At 71.0% G+C, this 23,138-nt stretch overlaps 2 protein-coding genes across 3 annotated transcripts; one reads left to right on the top strand and one right to left on the bottom strand.

Annotated features, from left to right (window-relative positions):
- Positions 1-191: 191 nt before the first annotated feature.
- On the bottom strand, positions 192-15,020 carry NCAN (neurocan). Of its 2 annotated transcripts, none has more exons than XM_066566240.1 (15): positions 14,898-15,020; positions 8,698-8,777; positions 7,128-7,529; positions 6,451-6,625; positions 6,001-6,128; positions 5,338-5,631; positions 4,152-5,069; positions 3,048-4,073; positions 2,752-2,868; positions 2,524-2,637; positions 2,242-2,400; positions 2,079-2,161; positions 1,853-1,997; positions 1,094-1,276; positions 192-993 (listed from the first exon to the last, which is right to left on the bottom strand). In XM_066566240.1, the coding sequence occupies exons 2-15, from the start codon at positions 8,768-8,770 to the stop codon at positions 764-766; spliced, it is 4,047 nt and encodes a 1,348-aa protein (XP_066422337.1). In that variant the 5' UTR covers positions 8,771-8,777; positions 14,898-15,020; the 3' UTR covers positions 192-763. The 2 variants fall into 2 exon arrangements, with proteins under 2 accessions (XP_066422337.1, XP_066422338.1); XM_066566241.1 differs by having other exon boundaries at positions 192-997; positions 14,898-15,019.
- A 6,375-nt stretch (positions 15,021-21,395) lies between these two features.
- Positions 21,396-22,984, top strand: NR2C2AP (nuclear receptor 2C2 associated protein). The gene is made up of 5 exons (XM_066566330.1): positions 21,396-21,528; positions 21,730-21,820; positions 21,912-22,017; positions 22,539-22,607; positions 22,734-22,984. The coding sequence occupies exons 1-5, from the start codon at positions 21,488-21,490 to the stop codon at positions 22,901-22,903; spliced, it is 477 nt and encodes a 158-aa protein (XP_066422427.1). The 5' UTR covers positions 21,396-21,487; the 3' UTR covers positions 22,904-22,984.
- The last annotated feature ends 154 nt before the right edge of the window (positions 22,985-23,138 follow it).

The raw sequence follows: 23,138 nt of genomic DNA, 5'->3' as shown, positions 1-23,138 counted from the left end.
CAGGGACACAGGCGACAGGGACACAGGCGACGGCCACCACCGCGAGCAGGTGGCGGATGAGACACGGGGGGCCCTGGGGGACAGTTTGGGGCTGCTCGGAATTGGTGGGGGGCGGCGAGGGGAGGCAGCTGGGGAGCGGCGCCAGGCGGGGGCCACGTCCCGAGGTCCCCAGGAAAGGGCGGGGGGCGCTCAACTGTTAAAAAAATTTATTAAAATGTCCAGCAGTACAGAAAGGCAGAGTCAGAAATGGGGAGGGGGCGCCAGGAGGGGGCCGGGGAGGGGGTGGGGACACGGCAGTCACGTCGCAAACAGCAGAGATCGGGAAGCGCCGTACACACACACACACACGCCAACTCCACGGGGACCCGAAACGAACGGAGAGGGGACGGAACCAAACCGAGCGCCCCCAGAGCAGGCGCGGAGCGGGACAGGGACCCCGCCGCCACCGTGTCCCCCCCGCCCCACCCGTGCCGGCCGCGGGGACGCCCCGGGGAGCTGGAGCAGGGAAACGGGGAGGGGGCGCTGCTAAAAAACCAGAGCCACCCCAGGCGGGACAGGGGGGGTCGCCTGATTCACCCCCGATTTGGGGACAGGGACAGAGCCCAGCTTGGGGGGTCCCCGTGCGGGGCTGGGGGCTCCAGCCCGGGCCGGGGGCTGAGCGCGGGACATGCAGGGAGGGCTGGGGACGCACACGCAGCCGCCCCCTCCGGATCCTATTCCCTACGGGGCCGGGCATCCTAAGGAGCTAAAGCCAAAAAGGGGGCTAAAAAAGGGGGGCGGGGAGGGCGTGGGACGGGGACGGGGGACGCCACCACATCCCCCGGGGACCCCTTTGTGCTCGCCCGGCGCTAGAAGTAGTGGCCCTCCTCCATCCAGTCCAGCCGGAGGCGCTGGCGGTGTTTTCGCCGCTCCTTGCGGGGTTTGTGGTGGTGGTGCTGGTGGTGCGGGTGGCTGTGCCGGTGCCGCCGGTGCCGCCGCGCTCGGTGCGACCGCCTGGCTAACGGGGGGCAAGGCAGGGCAGGCGGGGGGCTCAGCCCGGGGCTCCGGACCCCCTCGCACCCGGACCAGCCCCTTCCCCGGGTCCCCCACTCACGTTTTGTGCAGAGGATTTTGGGCCGGTCCCACTTGCCGCTGCTGTGGCACTTGATGGTGGGCACGTGGCGCTGGGCGAAGCCCTCGCGGCACTGGTAGCGCACGCTGGAGTGGATGTTGTACTTCTCCTTCCTCTTCCCCACCGGGAAAGCGTTCGGCACCTCCGGGGGGGGGCCGCACAGCACTGGGAGCGGGGGCACGGAGCTCCGTCAGCCCCCGTTACTGGGAGTCACTGGGAGTCACTGGGAGTTACTGGGAGGGGACAAGGGACGCCCAGGGGCCCCCCCGCCCATCCATGGGGACACCGCTGGTGGCTTTGGGACAGGCTCGTCCGTCAGGGCGGCAGCGAGCTGTCCCCAGGGTTTAATTGGTTAATTAATGGCCTTATTGGGGCGTCATTAGCGCGCGGGGTGGGGAGGAGCGGCTGGAGGTTAATGGAACTCCCGAGGTAAGGAATGGGAATTTAATGGGTTTAATGGGAGCAAATTAAACAAACCCGAGCGCCGAGGGGAGGATTGATCGCGGGGAAAGAGGAAAAATGGAGATTTAGGGGAGAACTGCGGGAGCTGGCCTGGGAGAGGGGCTGGGAAAGGTTGGCTGGGGATGGGGAGGGGGCTGGGGGCTGCGGGGTGGGGACGGGGACACGGGGACCTGCGGGACGGGGACACCTGCGGGACGGGGACACGTGCGGGATGGAGCCGGGGATGCCGGGGCCGCGGGGTGAGGCCGGGCCAGGCTGGGCAGGCCGGGCGGGCGCTACCTGTGCCCTTCTTGCAGATGTAGGGCAGGTTGTAGTTGCAGGGCACGTCGTTCCACTTGCCGATCTCGTGGGACACGAGCACCACGCAGTCCTCGCCGCCCGCGAAGAAGTTGTCGGGTTGGTTCTCCCGCCAGTTCTCGTATTGCTGCGGGGACACCGGAGCGGGTGACGCCCCCCGCACCCCCTCCCCGCAGCCCGAGCCCCCCCGAGCCCCCCGAGCCCTCACCAAGCCGGTGTTGTCGGTCCACTGGAAGTCCTGCTCCACGATGCGGTCGTTGAGGCCGATCCAGGTGTTCTCGTGGCCGAAGCCTGCGGGGAGAGGCAGCGGCGGCTCGCACGGAGGGGGCGAGCGGCACCCGGGGAGGGGGGATCGGGGACCCCCGGCCCACCGCTGATGAAGGCGTGCTCCTCCTGCGAGTGGATGCTGGTGAGGTGCCCGGCCCGGCGCCGGCAGTCGCGCTCCGCGTCCTCCCAGGAGCGCCGGCGGGCGAAGTAGCGGTAGCAGTGGCCCTGGAACTTGTGCCAGTTGTGGTCACAGCCCTCCGTGTCTGCGGGGACGCGGCGACAGTGGCGGCGCAGCGAGGGACCCAGCCCAGCCACGCCGGGCGGGGTTTGTGTCCCCTCCCGCGGTGGCACGGCCGGGCCGGGGCGACACCGGGCGCTGTCCCCACCTTTCTCGCAGCGGCTGCCGCCGTAGCTGGGCAGGCAGAGGCACACGAAGGAATTGACCTCGTCGATGCAGGTGCCGCCGTTCTGGCACGGGCTGGACAGGCAGTCATCGATGTCTGTGGGGACAGCGGGAGCTGCGGCGACACCGCCCGGGGCCAGCGAGCGAGGAGGGGGCACCGCGCCGCCCCCGGAGCCGCGGGGCCACCGCCGCCCGGTGCCCGGGCCCTCACCGATCTCGCAGTTCTCGCCGGTGAAGCCCGGGGCGCAGCTGCAGCCGCACACGGTGCCGTTGGCGCGGCTCGTCCCGCCGTGCAGGCACGGGTTGTTCTGGCACGGGTCCGGCGGCGCTGCGGGGCGGCAGCGGCGCCCTGAGCCAGGCTGGGGGGGCGCGGTGCCAGCCCCGCTCCCATCCCATCGGCTCCCAGCGAGGAAATTCCGATTAAAGGAGCGACACCGCCCAAACCTCCGCCTCAAAACCTGCCGCCATCAGCCCCGGTGCCCGCAGCTCACCGTGCCCGCAGCTCACCGTGCCCGCTGGCGTTGCCGGTGCCCACCCAGGCCAGCAGCTCCCGCTCGTCCAGCGCCGGCTCCTCCCCGCTGCCGCTGTCGGTTTCCAGCAGCGGGGACGCCCCCGGGCCCCCCAGCTCCGGTTCCGCGGAGGGCTCCAGGAGCAGCCCCGCGCTCGGGGACGCCGCGGGCTCCGTCCCCCCGGGCTGGGGGGCACCGGCGGGCGGCCAGGGCCCGCGGGTGGCCGAGCCGAGCGGCGTGGGCGGCTCCTCCCTCCTGGCCTCCCCGGAGGCGTCCTCCTCGCCGGGGGCCGGTGGGGTTGGGGGGCCGGGGGTGGCGAGGGGCTGCCGGGGGCCCGGGGGGGACAGGAGGAGCTGCTCGGCTGCCCCCGGCTCCGGCGCGGAGCGCTGCGTGGGCTGCGGGTCAGGGGGAGCGAAGCCTGTGGAGCCCTCCTCGGCCAGCGGCTCCAGCGGCGCCGGCTCCTCCGGCCGCTCGGCGCCGGCCCGCAGCAGCGCCTCGGTGGCCGCGGGGGAAGGGGACGGTGAGGGGACATCCCAGGCCGAGGGGGACGCGGCCGCTTCGCTGCTGGGCTCGGCTGCGCCATTCCCATCGTCCCTGGGTTCCTCCGGCTGCTCCCGGCCGGGCTCGGCGGCCCCGTGGGGAGCCGTGGGGCCGGGGGGGCCAGGGCGTCCCTCTGGCTCCAGGAATGTCACCGCCTTCCTCTGCCTCTCCAGCGCGCCGTCCCCCGGGGCCCCGCTGCCGTCGCCGCCGTCCCCGCGGGGCTGCGGGGACAGCTCGGGACCCTCGGCCACCAGCGGGGCCGGCGGCAGCGGGGGCAGCGGGGGCACAGAGCCCCCCTGCGACGGGGCGTCCCCGGAGAAGTCCTCGGTGCCGTCCGCGCGTGGCCTCGGGGCGTCCCCGCGGGCGCTGGCCATGTCCCGGTGGCCCCGAGCGTCGCGGGGAGCGGCGGGGGACGGCGGCGGCGCGGGCGGGGTCCCCGCGGGGGCCCCCGAATCCGCCGGGGCGGTGGCCGGGGCCAGGAGCCCTGCAAGAGACGGCACCGCCATGGTGTCACCGAGAGGTGACGGCGCCGGGAGCCGCGGCCGTGTCCGGTGTCACTCACCGGGGCTGGCGTCCTCCGCCAGCGCGTTCGGGGACGCGTGGGGACCCTCCCGCCGGGGGCTCTCGCTGCCGCCTCGGGGAGGGCTCCAGAGCTCCACGGCGTTGGCTGCGGCTCCCCTCACCTCCTGCGCCAGCACGGGGGCCTGGGTGACGGTCCCCGCTGCCACCGCCGGGTCCCCAGAGGTGACGATCTCCGCTGCCACCGCCGGGTCCCCAGAGGTGACGATCCCCGCTGCCACCGCCGGGTCCCCAGAGGTGACGATCCCCGCTGCCACCGCGGGGTCCCGGCTGTGCCGCTGGAGCTGGAAGTGGCGCCCGTTGAGGCCGGGGCGGCTCCGCCTCGGGGCGCTGGAGCTGCCCGGGGTGGGGCTGGGGGTCTCGGGGGCCGCGCTGGGGACCGTGCCCAGCGCAGGCGGTGGCAAGGCCGGGCCGGCGCTGTGCTCCGGGCCGTGGGGATGAGCCGGGAGCGTGGCCGGGGGTCCCGCGGGGTCTCCTTGGGCCGGGCTGGCGCTGGGAGGGTCCCGCCGGGGGCTCTCGGGATCCACCACGTTCAGAGCCTCCTCCTCGCGGGGCCACGCCAGCGCGGTGGCCGCGGTGGCCGCGGCGGGCGGCGAGGATGTCGCAGGGCCCGTGGCCAGCCCCGGAGCCGCCGGTGCCGCCGGCAGAGCCGTGCCAGGGCGGTCACCGCGCGGTGCCACCGGGCTGCCGCTGGCCGCCCGCAGCTGCTCGTCCTCGTCCCCGCCCAGCGCCGCGGGCCCCGGCGGGGGCAGGAGGTCGTAGCGGTCGCGGGGGATGTCGCGGGTGTCCCCCGATGCGCCCGGGTCCTCGCCGTGCTCCACCAGCACGTTGTCGCTGCCCGGCGGGTCGGGCGTGGGTGGCACCGGCAGCACCGGCTGCTCCGTGTCGCCGTGCCCCGCGGCTGTGGCGACACCACGGGCGTCAGCGGCGGCACCGAGGGCACCCGGGGGTCCCGTGGCCCCCCTGGCGTGTCAGCACCGAGCACCGCATCCCCCTCGCCGCGCCCGGGCGGAGCCGAGCTCCCTCCCAGCGCCGCTCCCCTCATTTATCTCATTAATTCCCCAATTAAAGATTCATCCGCAGCAATTTTCCCGGCCTCGCCCCCCGATCCCCGCGGGAAGGAGGGAGGGGCGGGGGGCTCCGGGGGGCAGCTCGGGGGTCCCCCTCACCTTTGTAGCAATAAGCGTCGAATCTGGAGGCGGCGGGGGGGAAGCCGGTGCGGTTCGGGAACTGGTAGAGGGTCCGCACGCCCGGGGCCTCGCCCCCGCACTTCCTGCGCGGCTGGCGGATGGGGTAGCGCACGCTGCCGTCGGCCAGCCAGCCCGGGTCGCACTGGTCCAGGCCCTGTCGCCAGGCCAGGTAGAGCTGGCCCGTGGTGGCCAGCGACGCCCCGCGGCTCCGGCAGTGCCTTCGGGCGCCCTGCCAGGTGAAGCGCCCCGGCGCCGTGGCGTAGAACACGGTCCCTGCGGGAGAGGGCGGCTCTGGGGGACACCGCGACACGACGGGGATGGCTCGGGCTGCGGCCACGCTCGGCGGCGGTGCCGAGGATGGCAAGGAGCGCTGGCGCCCACCCAGACCCGCTGGAGAGGGACGCCCAGAGCTGTGGCCGGGAAGGGACATCCTGGGCACCCAGCCGTGCCAGGGACACAGAGGGACATCGTGGGGACACCATGGCTGGGAAAGGACATCCCTGGGCACCCAGCCGCACCATGGCCAGGAAAGAACAGGGACCCCCCTGGGCACCCAGCCGCGCTCTGGCCATGCCGTGGGCACGCAGGGACCCCCGGGGCACGCAGGGACCCCCTGGCACCCTCCCGGCGCGCAGCCCTTGCCTTGCAGCTCCCGGGAGTAGCAGTAAACGTCGTAGAGCTCGTCGGGCTCCCTGCGGCCGTAGCTGCGCACGCCGGGGAGGCTCTCGCGGTCTCCGTAGCAGCCGGGCCGGGACAGGGTGATGGGGTACCTGCCGGGAGGGGCGCGGTGGGCGCGGGGCTCCGCGGGGAGCGCGGCCCGGGGCTGCCCGGGGGATCCCGGGGCTTCCCAGCGCTGCCCGGAGCGGCCCCGGGTGGCCGGGAGGTGGCCCGGGGATGGCCCGGGATGGCCGGGGGTGGTCTGGGGAGTGGCCCGGGGGTGACCAGAGGGTGGCCAGAGGGTGACCAGAGGGTGGCCCGGGGGAGGCCAGAGGGTGGCCCGGGGGAGGCCAGAGGGTGGCCAGAGGGTGGCCGGAGGGTGGCCCGGGGGAGGCCAGAGGGTGGTTTGGGGGCCGGCCCGCCCCGCACTCTCACCGCACGCTCTGGTCGCTCAGCCAGCCCGCGTCGCAGTTGTCGTAGCCGTCCTCGAAGGCGGCCTGGAGGTGCTGGGGGGAGGCGATGACGGCGGAGTTGTCGCGACAGGCGCGGCGGGCGGCGGGGAAGCTCAGCGCGTAGCGCTCGCCCGCGGGCCGGTAGTGGAACACAACGCCTGGGGACACCGAGAGGGGACATGGGGCAGCAGGACACGGCTCGGGTGGGGCCCGTGGGGCGCGGGGCTGGCGCGGGATGCAGGATTGGCGTGGGATAGAGGGCTGGCTCGGGATTTAGGCCTCAGACAGCTCACAGAGAGTGCACAGGGCTCGTGGGGTGCAGAGCTGGCATTGGGTCCGTGTGGGGCTGGGTCGAGGTTTTGGGCTCATGGGGTACAGAGCTGCCATGAGGCGCTTGGGGCACGGCTTGTAGGGTGTAGGGGGTACACGGGGGGCACGGCTGCCATGGGGGGCACAGGGTACATGGGGTGCACAGATCTGTGGGGTGCAGGGAGCAAATGGGGTGCCCAACCCACCCTCCCTCCCTGAGCCCCAGGTGCTGCACGCCCCCCCCAGCGCCCCCCCGGCCGTGCCCCCCCAGCCGTGCCCCCCCAGCCGTTCCCCCCCGGCCGTGCCCCCCAGCGCCCCCCCGGCCGTGCCCCCCGGCCGTGCCCGGCTCACCCGTCACCTCCAGCGGCAGCAGGTCCTGCTCGTCCTCGATTCCCGCCACCACCTCGCAGCGGTAGAGCCCCGCGTCGCTGGCGCGGGCCGCCCGCAGCTGCAGCGTGGCGTTGGAGCGGTCACGGGCGTAGCCGGGCAGCGACACCCGGCCCTCGTAGGCTCTCACCACCTTCACCGCGTTCTCCTTGGCCACCAGGACGGGCGCGTCCTCCCGCTGGCCGCCGGCCGAGCGCACCTTGCTCCATTTGACGCGCGGCGGCTCCGGGGGCTCGTTGGGCCCCAGGGAGGCCGAGGGGTGCAGGAGGAAGAGGCAGGGCAGGGTCACGGGCTCGCCCAGCCCCACCCGCACCGCCTGGTGCTGCACCCTGGTGATGTGGATCACCTTCCCCTCGTCCTGCGAGCCTGCGGGGACAGCGGCTCGGCTGCCTCGGGGGTTTGGGCGCAGCACGGAGGGCTGAGGGGCATGGCAAGGTGTGGGGGGCTCCTCCCGGGCACTCCCGAGCCCCCCAGGAGGGGCAGGAACGGGAGGATGAGCTGGGATAAAGCGCGGCCGCCCCATCGAGCGGCTGCAGCCCGACCGCGACCCCTCTGGGGCTGAACCCCAGCTCGGAGGGGTCCGCGCCCCTCCCCAGGATGCTGCCCGGCCCCTCGGGGTGTCCCCAGGCCGAGGGCGCTGCTCTGCACCCTCGCCAAAGGCCACCGAGCCCGGTGGAAACCCCCCCTGTGCTGGGATAAAGCGTGGCAGGACCGTGACCACCCCCTCCTCCTCCTCCTCCTCCTCCTCCTCCTCCTCCTCCTCCTCCTCCCGCACTAATCCCGTCCCAGCCTGTGCAGGCTCCCAGCGCCGCAAATCCCCCGCGTCTCGGACCCCCCGTGCACCCCCCAGTGTGGCCAGGGACCAGCTGGGGGCCGGGGACAGCCACTAATCCCCCCCCCCCGGACCTTCCTCCCCCTCCTCCCCGCCCTCCGAGCCCTGCGCTCATTGGGGCACACCGAGCGCTCCGGGGTGGGCAATCCCAAAGCCCCCCGGCCCCAAAGCCCCCGCCCCAAAACCCCCGATCCCAAAGCCCCCGATCCCAAAGCCCCCCGGCCCCAAAGGCCCCGATCCCAAAACCCCCGATCCCAAATCCCCCGATCCCAAAGCCCCCCGATCCCAAAGCCCCCGGCCCCAAAACCCCCGATCCCAAAGCCCCCGATCCCAAAGCCCCCCGATCCCAAAGCCCCCCGGCCCCAAAGCCCCCGATCCCAAAGCCCCCGATCCCAAACCCCCCGGCCCCAAAGCCCCCCGAGCTGCCGTGTCCCCGCCGCGGGGGACAGGGGGGGACATGGCTCAGAGCCACGGCAAATCCCCGGGGGGCTCAGCTGGGCCGTGGGGAGGGGGATTTAAGGATTTAAGGTCTCGCCTGCAGCGATGCCAGCGCGGAGGGAGGGGGCGCGGCCGCCTGGGGGCTTCTCCCTCCCTAATCCCGCCGCAGCCCGAGCCCTGCCCGGGTGTTATTGATGAACTGGCCCGGAGTTCATCGTTTATTGCTGTTCGCTCTCTCATTAGCCCCGGCCGCCGAGCACTTACCCAGGACGGCGATGGGGAGGAGGGAGAGCCCGAGCAGGACCCAGCAGGCGGCATCCCCCATCACAGGGACCATCCTGGACCTGCAAGGACAGCGCGGGCTGCCAGGCCGTGCCAGGCCGTGCCATGGCCGTGCCAGGCCGTGCCAGGCCGTGCCAGGCCGTGCCAGGCCAGGCTCGCCCGCCCCGCCGCGCCCCCGGGATGGGCCCCGTTAGCCCCGGGAGCGGGATGGGCCCCGTTAGCCCCGGGACAGCCGCGTCTCAGCCCTGGCAGCGGCGCGGGATGGGCGCGGATGTCGCTCTGTGTGCCCGGCGCCACAGGCGGTGACAGCCCCGGGGCACCCCGGGCACAAAGCCCCGGCAGCTCCGTCCCCTGCAGGGTCTCAAAGCTCCCGGGAACCGGGAGCAGCGATTGGCCGGGCAGGTGACACGGCTGGGGGGGCACAACCCCTGGGTGGCACCGGCCACCACCACCAAAAGCTGCCACCACAACCAAAAGCTGGCATGGGCATCACCCAGAGCCTGTCACCATCACCCAGGGCGTGTCACCATCACCCAGTGCCCATCACCATCACCCAGAGCCTGTCACCATCACCCAGGGCGTGCCACCATCACCCAGTGCCCATCACCATCAAACAGAGCCTGTCACCATCACCCAGGGCCTGTCACCATCACCCAGGGCGTGCCACCATCACCCAGGGCGTGCCACCATCACCCAGGGCCTGTCACCATCACCCAGTGCCCATCACCATCATCCAGAGCCTGTCACCATCACCCAGGGCGTGCCACCATCACCCAGTGCCCATCACCATCACCCAGAGCCTGTCACCATCACCCAGGGCGTGCCACCATCACCCAGTGCCCATCACCATCACCCAGAGCCCATCACCATCACCCAGGGCGTGCCACCATCACCCAGGGCCTGTCACCATCACCCAGGGCGTGCCACCATCACCCAGAGCCTGTCACCATCACCCAGGGCGTGCCACCATCACCCAGGGCCTGTCACCATCACCCAGTGCCCATCACCATCACCCAGAGCCTGTCACCATCACCCAGGGTGTGCCACCATCACCCAGTGCCCATCACCATCAAACAGAGCCTGTCACCATCACCCAGGGCCTGTCACCATCACCCAGTGCCCATCACCATCACCCAGAGCCTGTCACCATCGCCCAGTGTCCATCATCATTACCCAGTCCCCACCAGCACCATCACCCAGTGTCCATCACCATCTCCATCACCCAGCGCCCACCACGTCCATCCCTCACCCCTGGGGTGCCCAGCCGGCCGGGCAGAGGCAGCAGGGGCACCCCCAGCACCCCCAAACCAGCCCCGAAGTGCCACCACGTGGGCACGAGCCCGAGCCAAACCCCGAGTGCCCCCAGCCCCATCCTGGAATTCGCTGCTCCTGGCACGGATTTGAGGGGCACCAGGAGCCCCACACCGAGTGTGCCTCACTCCCCGTCCCTGATGCTCCATTTTCCAGCCCTTGATGCCTCCCCCTCTCCCTTCTGTGCTCCTATGATACGAAAATAGAAAGAAAGAGAGAAATGGCGAGAAAAAAGGAGACCCCCGCTGGCAAAGGGCCTTTTTGGGGATGCAGAACCGCGTTTCATCTGATTTCTGCTCGAGAAAAAAGCCTTGGCAGCCCCCAGGAGCTGGGAGGGGACAGGGAGGTGACCTGGGACATTCCCGGGCTCAGGAATGGCAGCGGGAGGCGCCTTTGCCCGGATGAATCCCCCAGGAGCTGGAAAACCCCAAAGCAGCCCCGGGGCACCGGCAGCGGCTCCTTCATTCCGGGAAGGGAATTCCGCCCGGTCAGCACCGAACTCTGCCCGCTTCTCCCGCTCCGGGGGGAAAAACATAAATTCCTTGGCGAAAAATTATAAATTTCCCGTCACTTTGGGGCCCGGGAGGCTCCGGCTCCTCCCGTGAAATGTTGATTTTGACTCTCGGGGTGTCCAGGAGCTCTCCCAGGACAAAGCAACAGCGCCGGGACCTTGGCCCGGGCACCGCTGGGGACACCGGGTGTGGCATGGGGACACCCAGGGCACCCAGCGCCAGGGGATGAGAGCGCCCCGGGCTGCGCTCGTGCGCATCCCAAAGCTTCGGACCATTCCTGCTGGGTTTTCACACTTTCTGAAAGATTTGTTTTGGGATTTTCACCCATCTTCTGTCCCCGCTGCAGCCTCCAGGCGGGTTTTCCCACCGAGAGGCGAACGAGGAGATTCGGAGGGGACAACAGCGATGGGATCTCGCTCCCTGCCGCCTTCCTGCGATCTTCCCCCTCTCCATCCTCCTCCTCCTCCCTGCCCGCGGGGCACCCGGAGGAGCCTCCAGGGACAACCCAGGGCCACCAGCCGGGCAGAGAGGGCGCCAGCCCGGGCTGGGGCAGGGACGGCGATCCTGGAACGAGGAGCAGAAACCCTGCGGGGAGCAGAAATCCTGCTCGGGGTATTTGCTGAGAGCAAACAGCCGGGATGGCTTCAAATGCTAAACACAAAAGCCGCTCTTTGGATTTCCAGCCTCTTTCCGGGTTTGAGGGACGGGCTGGAGGGCTGGGATGGGTGGGGGTCCCTGAGCCCACCCGGTGGGCGCTGCTGGGGGGGCGGCGTTGGGGTTTTGGGGTCACACGGCTGAGCCGCTCCTGCCCTGCCGTCAGCATTGCTGCGGGATTTGCTTTCGCAGCAGGAAAAGCGGGAAAGGCCGGGCCGGCAGCACCTGGGAGAGCTCAGCCGTCCCCAGAGTGCCCCCGCAGCCGGGACAGGACCCGGCTCTGCTCCTCTGGGCTGTCCCCGCTGCCCTTGGCACACGCAGGGGACGCTGAGCCAGCAAAGAGTTTCTGCCGGGGTCAGGACAAGGGACACGGGGCGCGCCAGCCCTGCGGGGTCCCCTGGCGAGGTCCCCACAGCCGGGCAGTGTCCCCGGGGCGGAATCGCTCCCTCCTCGTCGCCATCCGTGGATCCACGGGGCGGCACCGCCGGCGTCGGGGCAGCCCAGGGCGGCACCGCCACATCCCTGCGGTGGCACCGCCACATCCCTGCGGTGGCACCGCCACATCCAGGCCCTGCGGTGGCACCGCCACATCCAGGCCCTGCGGAGGCCCCGGGACCGGCCCGGGAGGGATCCCGGATCCCCGGCAGGATCCAGCCGGGATTCCCGGCGAAAGCAGCGCGGGCTGGGCCATGCGGGTGTCACCAGGCAGGGCCCGGTGGTGACAGCGAGGCCAGGGGGGTGGCACAGCGCTGGCCAGGGGACGGAGGTGGCCGGGCCGCCAGGGCCACCCAAGCCCGAATTTCACAGCGGCGTCTGTCCCCGCAGCCAGGGCGGTGTCGCCGTGACGTCCCCAAGGCCACGTGGCCCGGCCCCCGCGGGGACAAGGAGCGCGTCCCCGTCCCCCCGGCGTCCCGGCCCAACAGGGGCAACGGCAGACGAGAGAAATCTAAAATAAATCTAAAATAACGCCGGTGCGAAACGCCCCCCCAAACCCCCCCCAAAGCCGGGCGAACATTTTCACATCTGTCACTAGCTGTCACCTCATGAATAATTCATCCTGCTCATGAATATGCAAAGCCGGGGCTGGTGATTAGCTCGAGCTGAAACCGAGCTTAATTCCACCCAGGCCGCCGGGACCACCCGGCCAGTCCGGGGTCACCTGCGCCCCCACCTGCCCCGAGCCCGGGCTGGGGCGGGGGCGGTCCCGGGACCCCGCGGGGACATTCGGGACAGCGCTGGGGACACGGGAGGGGTGGCGGGACACAGGGGCACTGCCCGCCCCCCGGACAGCCCGGATGCAGCGGGACATTGGCGTCCCCGCCCTGGGGACCCCCCGGCCCTGGCGGCGCCCCCCGCTGTCCCCGTGCCCAGCGCAGCCCCCCTGACCCCCGGTACCCCCGCGGGTCGCTCCGGCCCGCGGTGCCACCAACGCGCGGGCGACATCCCGGTGCCCCCCCCCCCCGCGCGTCCCCCCCTCCCCGCTGCCGCCCCGGGGCTGCTCCTGCACCCCCAGCCCCAGCCCCGAGCCCCCCGGGCCCCCCTCGGCACCCACCTCCCTCCCAGCGCCGCGGGGGCCCCGCCGCCCCCGCGGGACCGGGGTGTCCTGCGGGGGTGTCCCCGGCGCTGCGCGGCCGCGGCGGGAGCCCCGCGGCGGGGCCGGCTCCGCGTCCCCTCCTCTCTGCCCACAACAAAGGAATTCTGCAAACCTCGCTGCCGTCACATCTCACAGGCAACGTGATGCTCCCCGCTCCCCCCAGCCTGCCGGAATAAATTAGCACCTCGGGAAACTGTGATCCCGGCCAATATGGGCCCTTTGCCGGTGCGATTTTTATTAGGCAGACAGTCTGCAGCCTTTATTTTAGAATTTGCTCCTCTTTTAAATTTTTTTTTTTTTATTTATTCGTTCTTTTTTGCCCCGCTTTCTGCCTCTCTCTGCAAAGCCCCGAGCGCCGCGGGAGCCCCGGAGCCGGTGCAGAATCGCCCCGAGCCCTCGGCTCCATCGCCAGCCCTGCCGGGGCTCGGCCACGCGCTGGGAGCGACTCCCGACACCCCCGGGCCGGTGACAAAACCGGGCGGACACCCCCGGGCCGGCGGGCCTGGCACGGATCCGGGCCGCTGACACCGCTGGCACCGCTGGCACCGCCGATTTTGGGGCTCGCCCTGTCCTCACCCACCTCCATCCGTCCGTCCCGGCTGCTGTGCCCCCATGCTGGGGACATCCCGGCCATGGCACTGCCACCCCGGGACAGGGACATTCCCCGCTCCCGACCCGCCAGGGAGCCACCGGTGCCACCGGGAAGGAACTGGGCGGCCCAGGCTGTGACACCCAGGCGGTGACACCCTGGTGGCGCCCTGTCCTGCCACCCCTCTGCTTGTCCTCTGTCTCGCCACCGGCTCCTGGGGGCTCAGGGCACGGTGTCCCCTGTCCCATGTCCCCAGTGCCGGTGATCCCCAGCCCCCCTCAGTGTCCCCAGCCCTCGAGAGCTCCGGTGCTCGCGGTGTCCCCCTGTCCCGGTGTCCCCCTGTCCCGGTGTCCCCACAACGCCGCTGGCCACGCCCCCATTGTCCCGGTGCCCCGATCCCCGCAGTGTCCCCAAGCCCTGCACCCCCGTCCCTGGCAGCTCCCTGTCCCCTCAGTGTCCCCAGCACCTCCCCCGCGCCAGGGCCACGCTCCCTCACCCCGGCCCCCACAGTGTCACCCCAGTGTCCCCCATCCCCGCTGCGTCCCCAGCCCGGATCCGTCCCGCTCCTGCCACAGCCCTGCCGGTGTCACCGTCCCCATCCTGCCACGGCCCTGCCGGTGTCACCGTGCCCATCCTGCCACAGCCCTGCCGGTGTCACCGTCCCCATCCTGCCACGGCCCCGCCGGTGTCACCGTCCCCATCCTGCCACAGCCGTGCCAGTGTCACCGTGCCCATCCTGCCCCAGCCCCGCCGGTGTCACCGTCCCCATCCTGCCCCAGCCCTGCCGGTGTCACCGAGCCCATCCTGCCCCAGCCCTGCCGGTGTCACCGTGCCCATCCTGCCCCAGCCCCGCCGGTGTCACCGAGCCCATCCTGCCACAGCCCCGTCGGTGTCACCGTGCCCATCCTGCCCCAGCCCCGCCGGTGTCACCGTGCCCATCCTGCCACAGCCCCGCCGGTGTCACCGTCCCCATCCTGCCCCAGCCCCGCCGGTGTCACCGAGCCCATCCTGCCCCGGCCCTGCCGGTGTCACCGTGCCCATCCTGCCACAGCCCCGCCGGTGTCACCGTCCCCATCCTGCCACAGCCCCGCCGGTGTCACCGAGCCCATCCCCGCCGCCGGGCCCCCCCACGCCCGCATTCCCCACCCGGATCCATCCCGCTCCTGCCGTGGTGGCGCCGGTGTCGCTGCCGGTGTCACCGCCCCCATCCCCGTCCCCGCAGCAGCGCCGGTGTCACCGTCCCCATCGCCGCCACCGGGCCCCGCATTCCTGCAGCCCCCGCAGCCCCGCCGCGTGCCCAGCCCGGATCCGGCCCGGATCCGGCCGTGGAGCTGCCGGTACCGGTGTCGGTGTCACCGTCCCCATCCCCGCCACCGGGCCCCGCACCCACCGCGCCCCCAGCGCGGATCCGTCCCGCTCCTGCCGTAGCCGTGCCGGTGTCAGCGTCCCCACGGCCGGCCCGCAGCGGGGGCGGTGCCGGTGCCGGTGCCGGTGCCGGTGCCGGTGCCGGTGCCGCACGTACCTGGTCCGTGCTCAGGGCGCGCCGGGACTCATCGCCGCCGGTAGAGCCGAGCAGCCCCGCCGGCACCGGGGGTTAAAAGCGGGGCTCGGAGAGGGGGGCAGCGGGCCGGGCCCCCCCGAGGGGGCCGAGCCGGGCCGGGCCGGGCCAATCGCGGCTGGCGGCGGGCGCGGGCCCCCCCCCGGTGCCGCCGGTGCCGCCCGCCCGCACCTGCCCGCAGCGGCCGAGAACCCGCGCCCGCTCCGCGCTGCCCGGCGCAGGGCGAGGGGCGGCCGCGCATGCGCCGCCCCCCCAAACCCGGGCCGGCCCCCCCAAACCCGGGGCCGCCCCCTCCCCATCGAGCGGGGCCGCCCCCCGCACCCCGCGCAGCGCGGAAGGGGCTGGGGGGTCCCTGTAGTGAGGAGGGGTCTCTAAGAGGGCTCTGAGAGAGATGGGGGGGGTCCGCGGAAGAGGGGGGGCTGTGGTGGGGGTGGGGTCCCTATGAGGATTGGGGGGGGTCGCTGTAATGGAAGCAGGGGGGGGGGGACCCAGCGGGATTTTTGGGGGTGTTTCCAAAAGGGGGAGCATCTTCCGGCCCCTCCACACCCCAAAATTCCCTTTGAGCCATGCAGGGCACAACCCCAGCCCCCCGCACCCCCGTGTGGGGCCGGAGTGCGGTGCGGGGGGGCTGGGAGATGCTGCGGGCGCACAAAGACTTCAAAAAGCCCCAAACCCCCCAAAATGGCTGAGAGTCTCCAAAGAGCTCCGCTACCAGAAGCGACCCCCAAAAAGGGGGAAGAAAACCATCACTGGGGTTTATTTTGGGGGGGCTGGGGGTCACCTTCCCGCCGGTGACCGAAGAATGCCGGCCTGTCTCCCACGACTTGGCACCAAACGCAGAGAATCCCCCCTCCCTATTTCGCCCATAGGATGGATCCGTGGAAACCCGAGAGCAAAGTTCTCATTTCCGACTCCATTGTGCCAGACTTTTGGTGGCGTTTCCTGCCTTTTGTGAGCCCCCCCTGCTCCGGCACAATCCCGGCGTTGCCGGCGCACAGAGCTCCTCTGTTCCCCTCCTTTATGTGGCTGCAGCTGCGGGCCCGGCCCATGGAGGTGCCCGGGCCTGGGGGACAGGGACGGGGGGCACCGTCCCCGTGGTGAGGGGAATTAGGGAGAGGGTCCCAGGGGCGTTGATACCGCGGCTTCTTCCCGCTCCGGGAGGATCCAAACACCCCAGGGACCTTTGGAGGGGGCACCCCGAGGTGGTTTTTGGGTTGTTGGGAGGAGAGGATGGGCCAGGAGTGGTTAATGGGCTCTGAAACCCTCACCTGGATGCCCGCCACCACAGCTGGGTCCTGCAGCCCCAAATCCTCCCTCCTGCTCTTTGTCTTCCTGGATTTCACCTGGAAATCCGATCAGGGGTCGGCGGGCTCATCCCACGTTCCCTCTGGGCCCAGCACGTCCCTCGTGTCACCCATCCCAAAAAACTCCAGCACAGCTGCTCCCAGCGAGACCCCGACCCTCGAGAGGGCCCCGGCGCCTCTTGGGGACTCCAAGGTGAGGGAAGGGGCACCCGGGGCCGCCCCCCAGGGGACACCGAGGCCCGGCCGAGCACCGGGGATGTCCCGCGGCCGCTTTGGTGGCAGGGGAAGGCGCTGGCGGTGACCGGGCCGAGCTCTCGTCTCAAGAGGGGATGAATGTCACAGCAGCCACCGGCCAGCGCGGCTCGGGGGCCGGGGGGCCACGGACACCGCTCCCCGCTCCTCGGCAGCTGCTCCGGGCCCAGGGACGCGCTGGGGACCACTCTGGCGTCCCAGAGCCCTCCCTGCAGCTGGGAGGTGACTTCAGCGGGTGCCGCTGCCCTCTGAGCCCAGGGGTGGCAGAGCCAGCGCTGGCACCGAGCGCTGTCCCAGTGTCGCCGTCCTCGCCCAGGGTGGGGTCCCCCCACCCCTCCCGCCCCACATCCGGCCCCGAGCTGCTCCCACGAGGCAGAACCTGCTGTCACCGTGTCCCCACAGCCCCGAGCCCCGCGGGTGGCCCGGGACGGCGCCGTTGGGGTGTCCCCGTCCCTCGGTGCCGCTCCCCGGGCCCCAAGCCCGGCAGGATCGGCGGCGGCGGCGGCTGCGCGGGGGAGCGTGGGCCCTGCGCGTCTTTTTGAGCCCGAACGCCGGGATTCTGGTGAAATCCTGCAGCAGTGTTGCCGTGACGACCCTCCCGCAGTTTCCATCCAGAGATGTTTTCCTTTGTTGTGACAGGGACGCGAGGAGAGGCCGCGGGCGGTTGGGGTGCGGTGACAGCGCCGAGGGGCTCCCGCCACTGCCCGCGGGGCCCCCGCTGCGGCTCCGGCCGGGGGCCGGGGGGTCCCCACTGCTCCGGTGTCCCCAGCCCCCCAGGGGACAGCGGGTGGCGTGAGCGACACGAGTTTGGTAGGACTCAGCCGGCTCCTGCTGCCGTCACAATCGAGGGTGACACGGCCAGCCCGCGGCGAGGGGACAGATGTGGGGACAGCGATGGGGACGGAGGGGTTGGTTCTGTGGTCACCACCCCCGTCCCCCACAGGACAGAGCCAAACCGGGCGGGTGGCGTGGCCGGGAGCCTCCCGAGCCGCCCCGGTTGGCGGTGGTGGCGCCGCGCTGTCCCGGGGCCTCACGGGCAGAGCGGGGCCCCGGAGCCCCCCGGGAGCGCGGCCCGGGGTCCCCGCACGGCCGCGGGGTGCTCGGGGGGACCCCGTCCCGAGGCCACGGAGCCGCTTGTTATTCCGCTCAGGCCCGCCGGCGGCTGCTGACGGCCGTTCCAGGAGAGCTGCCACATTCATCAGCGCCGCAGCTCATTAACGAGGCCGCTGCCGCCGCAGCTGCGGCCAGCGCTCGGGGCACCGGCACGGGGCGGGCAGCAGCACGGACGGACGGACGGACGGACAGGAGGATCCGCGGCTGAGGGGAAGCGGCGGCCGTGCCCGTCCTGGCGGAGCTGCGGGGCTGGAGCTGGGCAGGACGGCCCAGCCTGGGCTGCGGAGGGGACGGGGCGAGGCCGGAACGCTGGGACCCCCCCGTGCTGTCCCTGTCCCCTCATCCCGGCGCCACCTGAGCACCGGGCACAGCAGGGGCTGCAGTGACCCCCGGGGACGCGGCGGTGCTGCCCTGGCCAGGCCCAGCTTCGCTCCCAGCACACCGGCAGCGGGCATTGATTTTATTTGCGGTTTCCATGGCAACTGCCTCCTTCCCTTCCCCCCTTCCGGCAGCCGGACCCGCTCCTTCCCCCTCGGGCAGCGGCCGCCCCGCACCTGGGACACGAGCGGGGACAGGGAGGGACACGGGAGGGGACACGGGCGCCTCCTTGGCCACCCCCGGGTGGCGATGCCACCCGCTCACCCCTGCGCTGATTTCGGCACGGGACACGGGGGACACCGGGCCCGGGCAGCCCCGCTCTGGCTCCGGCCGCAATCAGCAGCGGGGCTGGCAGGAGGCCGCGCTGGCTCATTAGCAAGGGTGCTAATTGTGCCGTGCGGGGACACCGAGCGGCATCTCCCGTCAGCAAAGCCAAGCTCATTAGGGGCACACGCCACCCTCACACCTGCTCACACCGCTGTGACACGTGTCGGGAGGCACTCGCGGTGTGGTGACACTGTTGGGGACACTGCAGCGACCCCGGCGCCCTCAGCCCTGGGGACTAAACGCCAGTTTGTGACTTAAAACCAGCCTTATAATAAATTAATGATAATGATATCATTTACCCATCCCCTTCCAGGGGGATGCACGCACGGTCACCCTGCCCTGCTCCTTCCCAGCTCCGAGATGCCACCACGTTGTCACCTGGCGTGAATGACCAACGACACCTGGATGTGCCCAATCCTCCCTAGAGCCCCGTCCTGTGCGCTGGGGGAAATGTCGATAAATAACAAAGGCACGGAGAACAGGCAGAGAGCTCTGCCGGCGCGCCCCGAGTCCCGCACCCCCGGCGATCCCCGGGGCTTTGCACGGAAGTGGAAATCAATCGGCAGGAGTAATTAATTAATTAATTAATGCTGAAGGGCACAGCACCCGCTCTTTCTTCGGGAGCGCCGGCCGGGGATGCTCGGCAGAGCCCGCACGGCCGCCGCACAAAAGGCACCGGGCGGGCGCTTCCCGCGCCGGCACCGCGGCCCCGGGGCGAGCGGGGTCCGGAGCCGGGCCCGCGCTGCCCTCGGCACCGGCCCCGCCATCGGCTCCCGGAGCCCACGGAGAGGCCGCCCCGGGGCGCGGCCGGAGCCGCTCCCGGCACGGCCCGGCCCCGACGGCGCCGCGTTCCTCGACAGCGAGGAAGGGGATGAGGCCGAAGATCCCGGGGCTGGGCCGCTGCTTCCCGGTTCCGCGGAGCTGGAGGGGTCGGGGTCACCGGGATCTTCCCGGTTCCGCAGCAGTGGCGGGTTCGGGGTCACCGGGATGAGGAGGGGGACGCTGGCGGCGGGCGCGGGCGGGAGGTGACGCGCACGGCGGTGGCAGAAGTGGCAGCTCTGTCCCCAGACGCGCAATTAGCCCAGGGGCAAATGAGGCTCCTGCGGTTTTTGACCCAATTTCTCAGGCGAAACTCGACGGGGGAAGGAGGGGAGGGGGGAGGAGGAGGAGGAGGAAGGCAGAGCCGGTCACGCGTGTGCTGCTGGGTCGCGTGTCCCGCGGGTGTGCGCACAGGCGTGTGACATGCGTGTGACATGCGTGTGACATGTGTGTGACATGTGTGTGCGGGCGGCAGCGTGTCCCCGGCCGGGACCGAGCCCCGGGGCGGCGCAGGGACGGGAACGGGGAAGGGAACGGGGACGGGGATGGGGACGAGGAGGGGGCGGTGGCTTCGCAGCTCTCGCCGGGTTTATTTTTGCCGGTGACTGAGCTGAGGCGGCCTCGGCGCGGCCGCCGTGACTCACCCGGCACCGGGAGCTCTGCGGGGCTGCGGAGCCGGGGGCTGCGGTGGGCAGGGAGGCTGGGGTGAGCAGGGATTCGCAGGGATTCGCAGGGATTCGGGGGTGCCGAGCCCTGCAGGGAGGTCAGGATGAACAGCGATGAAAAAGGATGCAGGGCTGAGCAGGAATGCAGGGCTGGGCTGTGGAGGATCCTGGGATCTGCAGGGATGCAGGGATTAGCAGGAATGTGCGGGGATGCAGGAATGTGCAGGGATGTGTGGGGATATGCAGAGATTTGCAGGGATTCGGGGATGGGGATGCAGGTACATGCAGGAATTCAGGAATGCGGGGATTCAGGAATGTTCCGGGCTGCAGGGGCTCAGGAATGACGGGATTCAGGAATTCAGAGATTTAGGGATGCAGGGACACGCAGGGTTTCAGGGATGCGGGAATGCGGGGATCCCTCCCACCCCGCACTCCCGGTCCCTGTCCCGGTCCCTGTCCCTGTTCCTGTCCCTGTTCCTGTCCCTGTCCCTGTCCCTGTCCCTGTTCCTGTCCCTGTCCCGGTCCCTGTCCCTAACCCGGTCCCTGTCCCTGTCCCTGTCCCGGTCCCTGTCCCGGTCCCTGTCCCTGTCCCTGTTCCTGTCCCGGTCCCTGTCCCTGTCCCGGTCCCTGTTCCTGTCCCTGTCCCGGTCCCTGTCCCTGTTCCTGTCCCTGTCCCTGTCCCTGTCCCTGTTCCTGTCCCGGTCCCTGTTCCTGTTCCTGTCCCTGTCCCTGTCCCTGTCCCTGTTCCTGTCCCTGTCCCGGTTCCTGTCCCGGTCTCTGTCCCTGTCCCTGTCCCTGTCCCGGTCCCTGTTCCTGTCCCTGTCCCGGTCCCTGTCCCGGTCCGTGTTCCTATCCCTGTCCCTGTCCCTGTCCCTGTCCCGGTCCCTGTCCCGGTCCCGGTCCCGGTCCCTGTCCCTAACCCGGTCCCTGTCCCGGTCCCTGTCCCGGTCCGTGTTCCTGTCCCGGTCTCTGTCCCTGTTCCTGTCCCTGTCCCTGTCCCTGTCCCTGTTCCTGTCCCTGTCCCGGTCCCTGTCCCTGTCCCGGTCCCTGTCCCTGTCCCTGTCCCTGTCCGCCGGTGCCACCAGCGGAGCTGTCCCGGGAAGGTCCCCGCGCCCCCCGTGCCCCGCCCGGGCCCCCCAGCCCCGGGAAAGGAGCGGGGATCCCCGGGCTCCCGCGGACACCGGTACCGGGGCCGAGCACGGCCGGGGGGCGCCGGGGCTGGGCCGGGGCTGGGGAGGCCCGGGACCTGCAGGGGCGGCGGGGGGGACGCGGAGCCGCCGTCCCGGAGCCCCCGCGGCGCCGAGGGCGGTACCGGACACCGGGAGCGCGGCGGCGGCTCCGCCTCTTCCTGCGGCGGGCGGTGAGTGCGGGGCGGCCCCGGCGGGACCGGGAGGGGCCGGGCAGCAGCTCCCGGGGGTCCCCGGGGCTGGCCGGGCGTCACCGGTGCCGCTCGGGGGGTCCCAGCTCTGTCCGGTGGTGCCCGGGGGTGGCCCAGGGTCCCCAGCGTCTGTTTTGGGTGTCCCCAGTTCAGTCCAAGGGTCCCCATTCCCGCCCAGGTGTCCCCAGCCCCGTTTTGGTGTCCCCAGCCCCATTTTGGGTGTCTCCAGTCCCATTTTAGGTGTCCCCAGCCCCATTTTGGGTCTCCCCAGCCCCGTTTTGGTGTCCCCATCACGCCCGTCCCTCCCCGCAGGCAGCGATGCCCGTGGAGCCCCTGGTGTGTCCCCGCACGGCCACGCGGTGAGTCCCGGCCCCTCCTGCCTGTCCCCGCTGTCCCCAGGGGGGTTGGCGCTGTCCCCTGCCTGTCCCTGATGTCCCCGGGGGATGGTGGCGCTGTCCCCGCTGTCCCCGGCCCTGCCTGTCCCTGATGTCCCCGAGGGGTTGGCGCTGTCCCCTGCCTGTCCCTGATGTCCCCGGGGGATGGTGGCGCTGTCCCCGCAGGGTGAGCTCCGTGCTGAACCGGGATGTGAAGCACTTCGGGAAGCAGCACCTGTTCGATGGCAGCGAGGAGACCTGCTGGAACTCGGACCAGGTGTGGGGACAGGGACAGGGGCAGGGCTGTGACATCCTGTCCGCGCATCCCTGCCCTCTCCGTGCCCCCTGTGACGCTCCTGTCCCCCCAGGGCACATCCCAGTGGGTCACCCTGGATTTCCCCTGCCCTGTCAAGGTCTCCCAGCTGCACATCCAGTTCCAGGGGGGCTTTTCCAGCCGGCTGTGCACGCTGGAAGGTGAGGGCGGCTGGCAGGTAAACTGAGGCACCGCGGGCTCCTGCCTCAGTTTACCCGCACCTGCAGGGGCTCACAGGGGGCCTCGGGGCGTTTGTCAGCAATTCCCAAAGCCCAGGAGGGGCTTGGCAGCACCTGGAGAGGCTCTGGGGGTGAATAAAGAGGGGCTGGGAGCCTCTGGGTGCCAGGGGGACATTTTGGGACAGCACCTGGGAGCACCTGGAGCAGCTCTGTGGGTGAATAAAGAGGGGCTGGGAGCCTTTGGGTGCCGGTGGGAGCCAGGGAAGATTTTGGGACCGCACCTGGGAGCAGCTGTGTGAGTGAATAAAGAGGGGCTGGGAGCCTCTGGGTGCCAGGGGGAGCCAGGGAAGGTTTTGGGGCAGCACCTGGAGGCTCCTGGAGCAGCTCTGTGAGTGAATAAAGAGGGGCTGGGAGCCTTTGGGTGCCGGTGGGAGCCAGGGAAGATTTGGGGCAGCACCTGGAGGCTCCTGGAAGCACCTGAGGCTCCCGCTCGCCCTCCCCAGGCTGCAGAACGGGCGAGGAACTGGTGAAGATATCGGAGCTGTACCCCCAGGACAGCCACGCCATGCAGATATCCTTTCCCAGCGTGCTGAGCAGGGCAAGGCAGAATCTGGGGGTTTTTGGGGAATTTTGCTGCTGAGCAGAGCTGGGCTGTGAGCCCCAGATCCCAGCGTTGTTCCTTGACCGGGATCTGCACAGGTTCCAGGTGGAGGAGACGGTGCTGGACAAGCTGAGGATCACCTTTGGCAGCAGCACGGATTTCTTTGGCAGGGTGGTCATTTATCACCTGGGGGTGCTGGGGGAGAGGCTCCCCTGTCCCCTCTCTGGGGGCTCTGAAAGCCCCACGAGGGGGGTCCCTGTCCCCTGAGGTGGCACCGGGGAGGCTGCGCTGGGCACAGGCGTGCAATGGGATCAATAAAATGGGATCAGTTCCTGCTTTTTCCTGGAATGAGCCGCCGGGGCTTTGCCGTCAGCACACAGGAGCAGCGTCCCCTCCCTGTGCCGTCACCTGCTTGGGATGGCAGCAACACAATCCTGTGGGATCTTCCCTCCTGGCTGTGGCAGTGTTATAGGAGAAGGGGCAGCCCTGGACAGGAATTCCA

This window comes from Molothrus aeneus, chromosome 27 (assembly GCF_037042795.1).
Source record: "Molothrus aeneus isolate 106 chromosome 27, BPBGC_Maene_1.0, whole genome shotgun sequence".
In the NCBI taxonomy this organism is placed as follows: domain Eukaryota; kingdom Metazoa; phylum Chordata; class Aves; order Passeriformes; family Icteridae; genus Molothrus; species Molothrus aeneus.
This window is presented reverse-complemented; position numbering and strand designations above follow the sequence as displayed.